This window comes from Condylura cristata, unplaced genomic scaffold (genome assembly GCF_000260355.1).
Source record: "Condylura cristata isolate star-nosed mole 26May11 unplaced genomic scaffold, ConCri1.0 scaffold00013, whole genome shotgun sequence".
Lineage (NCBI taxonomy): Eukaryota > Metazoa > Chordata > Mammalia > Eulipotyphla > Talpidae > Condylura > Condylura cristata.
In genome coordinates this window covers 26,421,912-26,432,527 of record NW_004567114.1, presented here as the reverse complement: position 1 = coordinate 26,432,527, position 10,616 = coordinate 26,421,912, and the positions used below count along the sequence as shown (strand labels likewise).

Genomic DNA, 10,616 nt, shown 5'->3' with positions numbered 1-10,616 from the left:
ATATATCATAATTATTATATGTTATATATAAAGTTTTATATATAAATTAAATATAAAAGTAGAACTCTAACCCAGATTTTTCTAAATATAACTACTACTGTCACTCAAAAAATACTTTCAAGTTTGACATCCAAAAAGTAACATGAGGTCAGCTATAATTATAAGCATTCCTTGAAAGCCTCCTATGTTAGTATTAGTCCTGGCAGGAAAAGTTTGTTGTTGTTGTTTTCATTTATTTGCATCATTATTAGAACAGAGGTGCAAAGAAAAAAATCATTAACACATGTGCTTACATATAAAGAAAAAGATGTATTGAGGATAATACATGTATTATATTGAGTGTATCTTAGAATCAAAAAATGATATTACTTTGGAAAGTTAACTCCTAGAATTAATTAACTTTGACTTTAGATAACTCTAAATGTAAATGTAAATTGATCTAGCATTGTACTTTCCACATATTAGCTCAGTAAAAGCTTTCAGAAATTGAATTATTCCATTTTCTAACATTGGTTTATTATTTATCCTTTCTAATATTCTTATAATGCATGTCAAGATATATTGAGAGTGAATTTAAACCTTAATATTTTAAACATTTGAATGCTTATAATTATAGCTGACATATTGTCATGTATTGGTAGAAGAATTTAGAAAGGAATATAAATGAAGAGTTCCTTAATGATAGCTTCCATTTGATTTAAAAAAACAGAACTTCTGTTCATTTGTCCTAAGTATTTTACTTTTTTCTTTCTGCTATTAAGGGAAAAGCTTTCAGCAACAAAGGGAAGCCATGAAGCAAACCATAGAAGAAGATAAGGAACCAGAAAAATCAGGTTGGACATTTATATTTGACATATAGGAGAGATTTCTTGAGTCTCTATCTGAGTTAGTTTAAATGAACTTAGCCGAACTGTCAAGGTGTCAGAGAGATGTGAGAGTATCTTAACTGACTATATTATTTAAGATACATTAAGATTAGAACAAGACTTAAATACTCAAAATTACCTACAAATGCTGTGACATTGATAGAAAGTTATAAATACTTAACAGACAGTATTCATGGTTCTTTTAGGAGCAGTGTTATATTTATAAATGTAAATTAAAAACTATTTGAATTTTTCAGTTTGAAATATGTAAGTCTATACAGGGAAACAAATATGACATTTATAGTTATGTTTATTATTGTTCAATAGGAAAACTATGGTGTGCAAAGAAGAATAAAAAGAAGAGGAAAAAGGTCTTATATAATGCCAATAAAAATGATGGTAAGTTCTACTCTAAGAGCACGATTTATATCTGAAATAGGTCCAAATCTAATACAAAAAATTAAACATATTTGGAAGTTTTATTTCTAGTTCTATTTTGCCTCTTACTATGATGTATATATTCTTAAAATCATTTCTGCTAAACTGTTTTCTTTTGCAATTCTGTGAGTAATGCATTGTTTTGAAATCTGAGAAATACAGGCATAAAAATTAAAGTACAATTAGTATGTGTAGTGTTAACATTCATAATTTCAACTGTGACATTCTTCTGTTTAAACAATGAAATTAATATATGCTTGCTTATAATGTCTAGTATGATAGCTATATGTGCTGTAAAAATGACTATTTTTATCTATAGTAACTCATGTCAAAAAGAGACTCTCATTTCATAAAGCCTTGCTACCTGCTTTTAACTAAGGCATACAGAAGTGTTTCTGTTTTAATTTAATTTATTGCTAAGATTTTTAAAAATTAAGTTTTAGCTTGTTTTTGAAATCAAAAACTAGTAATACTTCATTCTTATTCCCAAGAAACCTCATGTTGAACCTGAGTGATATCTGTTTCTTCTCTGTTGGGTACCTTACTGTCAGTAAGTCATCACCTCCAAATTTCTTCTAAACTCAACCTGATCTAACAACTTCATTACCTTCTTGGTTGGTCCTTAGCGGCATTAAAAGTTGGTCCTTACCTGCTTTGGTTCATGCTAAAAACAAAAAAAATAAAGGCACTACTACTTACATAATTTATAAATTTATTCTCTCTCTTTTAGGCAACATAAATTAATGAAAATTGGAGGTTCTAAAATATTGAACTATCCCTTATAAAACTAAACTTTAGATTTAATGCATTTTAATAAAATATTTTCTAAATTATCTTTTAGTACAAGCTTACAGCTTATATAACTAAGAACATTTATTGAATTTTTAATCACTGAAGTATAAGTACTTTTAAGTACCAAAGTATAGAAGACTAAATTAAAAAGCGCAGAAGCTTCTGTATCTTTTAAAACAGACAAAAATTAATTGCTTCAGCTCTAGTTAGTATACTCTAGAAAACTTACAAATATAAGTCTACACATAGGTAAACTAAATCTGTAAATCAAAATGCTGCTACAATCTGACTATAGATTTAGCAGAAGGAACTCAGATTTTTCAGAGGGAAAGGCATTTTGGGGAAGGAATTACAATTCTATTTCTGGTAGTGTTGTTTTATTAATATTTTGTTAGTAGTAACTATCACTTATAATAAGCTCTATTTCAGGGGCAATAACAGTGTTTTTAGTCACCTTCATGTATTTAATTCTCACAATAAATTCCTTGAGACTACAGGTTAAATTCAAGTTCTGATATTACACGTCACTGTCCTAACTAAATTTGTGGTTGACCTGGAATTTAGACAAATACAGTTTGAGCTCCTACTCTGTGCCATGCTAAGCACTGGCAAAACTGCTGTGCTTCCTCTGCCTTCCTGGAACATATATCTGAGGGAGTCTGACTATGAGTGCTCTTTTCCAGTAAGGATTAGTACTGTGAGTGAGGACATGGCAGGCTGCTAGTTATTTGCTTTCGTCCTTATCACTTCACAATTCTGGTTTCATCTGGATTATAAAATTTAGGAATGATATCCCACTGATTATAATTTACCATTCTTGAATCATAGCCTATATTAGTATTATTCCCCCCCAAAAAGGTGAACATAAGTGCAGAAGTTATACAGTCACAGTCTTATATTCCAGCTTTCTCTAAAAACACAGGGGTAGCTACTATTTGTAAATGTGCCAGATGCTGTACTCAGCATATACTTTATTTCTGATCCTAAAACCAACTTATAAATATCCTCCATTTTATAACAATGACTTTTATTATTTTCATTAATTTATCCTAATGATGCCTCCTCACCCCCTGTCAAAGTATTATATAAGAGCCAGTATCATTGTAATATACATTCAAGTACAGTATGAAGTAAGAATAAATAATTTCTAGAAGGATTAGTGTGTTATCTGATTTATTTTCATACTGTCCTTACAAGGATTTAATGACAAGGATATAATGGGGAAAATACAACCCTATTATTGCCAACATCCAAATATTTGAGTGTTTTTTAAATAATAAATTGTACTATTCCCAAATTTTTGATCTCTAAATTTCTTTAGTGCATAATTGTTCTCTGATGGGCTTTCTGCCTTCTTTTTAAAAGATTATGACAATGAAGAAATCTTAACTTATGAGGAGATGTCACTTTATCATCAGCCAGCAAATAGGAAAAGACCTATCATTTTGATTGGTCCACAGAACTGTGGCCAGAATGAATTGCGTCAGAGACTCATGAATAAAGAAAAAGACCGCTTTGCATCAGCAGTTCCTCGTAAGTTTGGATGTATTCCCATTTTCTTGTGCTTTTCAACTGTTAACACCGTTAGAACCTGATTTTGTGGGGGTAACATTTCATTCATTCCATCAAAACAATGGTGTCAAAGAGGAACTTCATTTTTAACCAAATCTTTTGGACAAGTTATTACAAAGATAATCATTTTTGAGAAATTTAAAGTTTTTCTTAGGAGTATGATAAAAGTGGTTTTCTAAATGAAGTTCAATTTGGACCTCTTACGATATGGAATCAGCTCCCAGTTCCTTAAATTGATGTAGAAGATAGAAATGTAGACCTAATCTCTGAACATAGAAGTTTTATTTAAATATTATATAATACCTGACCTTATGGAAAGACTTTAGGGAAAGATGAGTAGCAGTGTTGTAAATGCAAGAAGTAATTTAAAGTACATGTAAAATATATTATAGTAATTAAATAACTATTATTAAGATACTGAAAACATTTTTATTTCTCAATCTAAAAAGTCAGTGCTAAATAATTGTCTATTGATATACCTTAATTCATTGTTTTATGATCGTATTACACAATAATTTAGAATTATCCCCTCTCCTCACTTATTAAGCTCTTTATTTTTCATTGATTTTTGCTTAGATACCACTCGAAGTAGGCGAGACCTTGAAGTAGCTGGTAGAGATTACCATTTTGTTTCACGGCAAGCATTTGAGGCAGACATAGCAGCAGGAAAGTTCATTGAGCATGGTGAATTTGAGAAAAATTTGTATGGAACCAGCATAGATTCTGTACGACAAGTGATCAACTCTGGAAAAATATGTCTTTTAAGTCTTCGTACACAGGTAAAGCTGTTTTGGTGTAAGGTATTGAACTTGAAGGCCTTTATTGCAAAATAATTTGGTGGAAAATGGGTGTTCATCCAAAACTTACCAGCTCTAACTAAATTGACAGACATTGTTTTCCCCACTTCGCCAATTCCCTATGTGGAATCAGACAGATGACTAAATCTCTTTCAGAGATTCACACATACCTACAAATATACACTACATATTTTCTGAAACTAAAAATATAATGTAGTACTGGTTGTACTTTTGTGTTTTAGATCTTAAGAATCCATCTTTTCTGAGGAAAATTGGGATATTTAGAGGTAATTTTTATGGCTATAAATGCCATTGTTTAAGTATATTAACAAGTATCATGATGAGTCCTTGATTGTGTGTAGTAAAACTTCAATTGGTTTCTGTTATTTAGCAGACTAAGCAAAAGCTTTGAAAATTAATAGCAATTCCTTTTTAGATTTCAATTTAGAAGATAATTTTGAAATTCAAAATTTTTAAGATTGTGTTTGTTAATGGAATTTTTATTTTTCTAGATTATAGTTTCAAAATAAAACTTTCCCTAATGTGATGTAGTCTGCTCTATATGTCATCTCAGGAAACATAGGCAGTGGTCATTAAAGAGATAAGTGAAAATTGACTCTAAAATGGATATCCTGAAATAGAAATTCAGTTTTCTGGCCCTCCCTGGTGGTGCAACAGGTTAGGATGCAGCATTGCAAATTAGCCACAACTGCTGCAGTGCAGGTTTGTTCCCCAGCCCTAGAGGTGACCTCTCCTGTCTTGCCCACTACTCCCCTCAGCAGTATACTTGGTTGATCTGCCTGTTCTGTAACTGGCTCTGTCTCTGGTGAAGCCGATCACCGCCCCTGCATCTCTGACCTGTACCCCAGTTCTGTATGCATAAATAACAAAACCTTAAAAAGAGAGAAATTCAGTGTTCTTTGTTTAGTGGACATATAATTTTAGTATCCACAATTTCAATTATAAACATTTGAAGAGAAGTAGAAGTGTTTTTAAATTTCTTCAAAATTCTTTATATTTTTTAAGCTAACAGGTTTATGAAACAATTTAGAATAGGCATATGTCTTAATGATCTTAATAATTTTTGATTGGAAAGGGCCTCTCCTGTTAGATCTCAGTACGATGGAGTGCTTCAGTTTAGGGACACATTTATATAATGGACAAGGCAAGCAGCCTTCTTAATTCAAACAGTGTAAATTGTTTGTTATGAGGGTATTTGGAACGTTCAGATAGTGTTTTTAAATAGAGCATTTTCATACTCTAGATACATTGTTGGGAAGTTAATGATGAAAATTAAAGATCTAAAACACCTCTTCTTTATAGTCTTTGAAGACTCTCCGGAACTCAGACTTGAAACCATATATTATTTTCATTGCACCACCTTCTCAAGAAAGACTTCGGGCATTATTGGCCAAAGAGGGAAAGAATCCAAAGGTAACATTTATATACTATTGTACATTCCATTGAAGATAAATATGACACAATTCTGGCCTCATCTGTCATGGTCTTGAGCTTAATGACTGACTATTCTTTCTGCTACATAACTGTTCCCAAAGTTGTGATGGTGCAGTGGATTCTGATTAGACCATGGCAGCTCTCTAATGCAAGGGACTTTGTGTTCTGCACATTCCCTGCTGACATTCTTTAATACATCAATCATCTTCACTTGGATCTGTGTTATTTCCAAGAAGCATTAGGTGACACCCCAGTCCATCCCTACAGAAAAAAGATTCTCAGCAAATTCTTAGGGATTACCACTTTTCCCTGCAGATTTTTTTGCATCTGTTGGAAGCCAAAGTTAAGAGTGCTGTCATTTTTGTCTTCTTTTTTCTCATTGAAATTTTATGTTTTCTCCCTCTTGTCTTCTCACATGATCTTAAATGGAAAAAAAATATATTTTTAAATGTTGAACAAAGTTGAGGTCATCCATATTACACTAAACATTAATGTAAAATAGTGACATTAATAAGAAGACCTTGACTTTTTATTTAGATATGTGAAATGAAAGCTCTTACTACAAATCAAAATAACAAATATTCTTCTTTATTTCTTAAATCTTTTTGTTTTAGACAGGGTTCACTGAGATCTCATTTGCTGTGCTCTAAATCTCTTTAAAAGCCTAAAAACATACAACATTCTTCGAAAAAGTCATTCAAAGTATTACACTCCTTTCCTTTGGTTCTTTACTGTTCATCACAACCTCTCACACTCCTTCCCCCCACCCCCCACCACATCTTTTTCTACTCTAGATGTACTTATATTTCATATTCAGTTTTGTTTGTGAAAGTAGTATTTTTCAATGTCTTTGGCTAAGTCAGAGACCTCCACATCATACATGTTGAGTATAATTCAGGTTGCTTATCTAGGCTTAGTTCACTAGCTAGTTAAAATAGCTTTTTCCTTTTTCACTTGGATTTGTTCATAAATGAGAGGGGTCAGAGTATCTGCTGTCCTTGCACTTAAGAAAACACAAAAGAAATGAGACATGGTTACTGGCTGTTCAGGGGAAAAAAACAGGTTTAATCCTCAACAAGTTAGTCCACAGTAGCTAGGTTGATAGATCAGAAACACTATGATTATGGAAGGAAATGGATGCATATTAGGGACCAGAGTGGACTTCATTCTACATGTTCAGCCTAAATTTCTACTTGCTAACAATGTGTATTTTTATTTTTAGGTTATTCTTCCACAAAGATTCAGTATCATACCAAGGACAATACACCATTCCAAAACTTGTTAGGCAGTTGTCTTTTGATTGGCAATCTGGCAGTTCACATATGAATTTCTTTTAACCTACTTTATTTGGAATTGCCATCCCAAATTGAGTGTGGTCTAGAAAGATACTGTTTATGCATATTATTAAAGCAGGAATTTAATCAGTATCAAAATATTTTAAAAATACACAATATGTTTGATTTTCAATTCAAATTTTTAATTTAAAAAATTAACCTTATTGGGGGTCAAGTATATGGTAAGAACATACTTGCTGGTAATCACAATGTAGTATTCACATGTAAATTGCATGTGTTATACCTGGAATATGCAAAATTATAAACCAGTGTTACTTCAAAAAAGTCATTTAAAAAAATAATATAATGGGACTTTAAAAGTTAACCTTATTGAGTTATACTTCACATATGATAAAATACATGCATCTTAAATTTACTTACATATAATAAAACACAGTTGTGGCAAAAGTATACCTTTTTGAATATCATGCAAATAAAGATTTAGAACATTTTCATAATCCAGAAATGTTTATCTTGCTCTTGGGAAGTTAATAACCCCTCCACCCTTCCCCATGTAACCATAATCTGCATTCTGTGGCAGATTGTTTTGTCTATTCTAAATATTAATAAAAATGGAGCCATATAGTATGTGTAAATTTGCATCTGACTTTGATTAGCATAGTTGTAGACTTCATCTCAGTTGCATCTAACAGTATATCATACTGTCTTTTGCTGAGTGGTTTCCCATGATCTAAGCATAGCACAGTTTGTCCATTTCCTAGTTAAAATGCTGTTTGGACTGTTTCCATTTTCGAGCTACTATGACTGAAACTGCTCTAAACATTCGTAAGAGTCTTTTGGCCAAAATATGTTTTCATCTCTCTTGGTAAATCCCTTGAAGTAGAACTGCAGGATCAAAAGTGGGGAGAGTGGGCATTCTTACCTTGTTAATGGAAAAGACTTTAGTTTTTTACCATTTGAGCATGTTAGCTGTAGGCTTGTCATATATGGCCTTTACTTTTTTTTTTCTTAATATGGTTCTCTTTTATTTATTTTTTAAAATAATAGTTTATTTTTATATCATTCTGTGTATTTTTCCATCTCAGTTGTAATTCCCATGGGGTTCCCATCACCAAATCACCCATGTACCGTCACCATAGACCAGTGCATTTCCCTCCCCCACTGTTTTTGATTCCATTCCCCACTCGGGTATATAGCTGTTCACTATTATTATTATTTTCTCACCTGGTCTGTTATACTCCTGCTATGAGAGAAACCATCTGGTATTTTTCCTTTTCTTTCTGGCTTATTTCACTAAGCATGATCTTTTCCAGCTCCATTCATGTTACTGCAAAAGGCATGTGTTTATTTTTTTTGGTTGCTGAGTAATATTCCATTGTGTATATGTACCACATCTTTTTAATCCAGTCATCCACTTTTGAGCATTTGGGTTGTTTCCATGTCTTTCCAATTGTAAATAAAGCAGCAGTAAACATGGGGATGCAAGTATCTTTTTGAATCAGTGTTTTTGTGTCTTTTGGGTAGATGCGTAGGAGTAGGATTGCTGGGTCATAGGGAAGCTCCATGTTAGTTTGAGGACCTCCAAACAATTTTCCATAGGGGTTGTACTAGCTTGCATTCCCACCAGCAGTGCAGGAGAGTTCCTTTTTCTCCACATCCTCGCCAACATTTGTTGTCGCTAGTTGTTTTTAAGATGTGCCATTTTCACTGGGGTGAGGTGGTGTCTCATTGTGGTTTTAATTTGCATCTCCCATATTACAAGTGATGTTGAACATTTTTTCATATGCTTGTTGGCCATCTGCATTTCCTCTTCTGCCTATTTTTTGATGGGGTGGTTTATTTTTGTTGAGTTTCATCAGTTCTTTGTATATCTTTGTGATCAATCCGTTATCGCTAGTTTTGTGTGAGAAAATTTTTTTCCAATTACTGGGCTGTCTGTTTTTGTAATGTCTCTTTTGCTGTACAGAAGCTCTTTAACTTGATGTAGTCCCATCTATTTATCCTTGCCTTCACTATCATTGCATTGGGTGTTGTAGCTTCGAAGATATTACTGAAGTGTATGCCGTGTAGTGTTTTTGCCCATCTTTGCTTCCAGGTAATTTAAATTTTCTGTTCTTATGTCATTAATCCACTTCGAGTTGATTTTTGTGTATGGTGCGAGGTAGTAATCTAGTTTCATTTTTTTTGGCATGGCCTTTTATATTTTTTTAATTATAAATGGATATTTTGTTAAATGCTTTTTTGGTATCCATTAAGATAAGCATTGTTTTATTTGCAGAAATTGAACCAGCCATACATCCTGGAATAATCCCACTTGTTAAGGGTGTATGATACTCTTAGTGTGCTGCCAAATTAATTTGCTAGTGTTTATAAGAGAATTTTTGCATATTCTACTCATCAGGCATGTTAACTTATAGTTTTCTTGATTATCTTTGTCTAGCTTTGGTATCAGGGTAATGCTGACCTTGTAAAATAAATTTGGAAGCATTCCCTCCTCTTCAGTTCTTTGGGAAGTATTTGAGAACAGTAGGTATTAAATCTTCAAATGTTTGGTACAATACATGGTGAAGCCAACTGATCCTGGACTTTTGTTTTGGGAGGTTTTGGATTACTGTTTGAATCTCCTTACTAGTAATCCATTTACTTAATTTTCTATTCATGATTCATAATAGAAGATTATATGAGTAAGAATTATGAAGCAATTGTCCAATTTGTTATTACCTAGATGTTCATAATCTCATGGTTTTTTTACATTTCTGTGGTATTGGTTGTAGCTTCTTTTCTTTCATTTCTGATTTTATCTGAAACTTTTTTTTCTTGGTGAGTAGAGCTTAAAGGTTTGTCAACCTTTTCAAAGAATCAGCTCTTAGCATCTATCTTTTTTGTTGTCTTTTTAGTCTCCTTTTCATTTATTTTCACTCTGATATTTACTGTTATTTTGTTTTTGCTAATCTTGGACTTTGGTCTTTTTATAGTTCCTTTAAGTCTAAAGTTAACATTATTTAAGATTTTTCTTATTTATTGAGGTAGACCTGTACTGCTGTAAAATTTCCTCTTAAATCTGATTTGCTGTATGTATCCCATAGATTATGGCATATTATTATTTTCATTTTTTGCTGGTTATTTTATTTCTCCTTTGATTTGTATGTGTAATTTGTAAAATTTTATAATTTTTTTCAGTTTTTCTTATAATTGATTTCAAATTTCATAGTATTGTAGTCAAAAAGCGATGCTCAATAAGATTTCAGTCTTGTAAATTGAGAATTATTTTGTGGCATAATGTGATCTGTTCTGCAGAATATATTCTGTGTACACATGAGAAAAATATATAACCTGCTGCTTTTGGATAGGATGGTATATATACATCTATTAAATCCATCTGTGGGGATAGAGTTGTAAAC

The 10,616-nt window shown here is 32.1% G+C and overlaps 1 protein-coding gene across 2 annotated transcripts in view; it reads left to right on the top strand.

Moving 5' to 3' along the window:
* The window catches only part of MPP5 (membrane protein, palmitoylated 5 (MAGUK p55 subfamily member 5)), a 69,431-nt gene that overhangs the window by 51,749 nt on the left and 7,066 nt on the right, over positions 1–10,616 (top strand). For both annotated transcript variants that reach the window (XM_004681767.2, XM_012724629.1), the window contains exons 10-14: positions 762–833; positions 1,194–1,265; positions 3,462–3,629; positions 4,245–4,447; positions 5,789–5,899. In XM_004681767.2, coding sequence (XP_004681824.1) covers positions 762–833; positions 1,194–1,265; positions 3,462–3,629; positions 4,245–4,447; positions 5,789–5,899 — 626 coding nt within the window. The remainder of the gene's footprint in view (positions 1–761; positions 834–1,193; positions 1,266–3,461; positions 3,630–4,244; positions 4,448–5,788; positions 5,900–10,616) is intronic.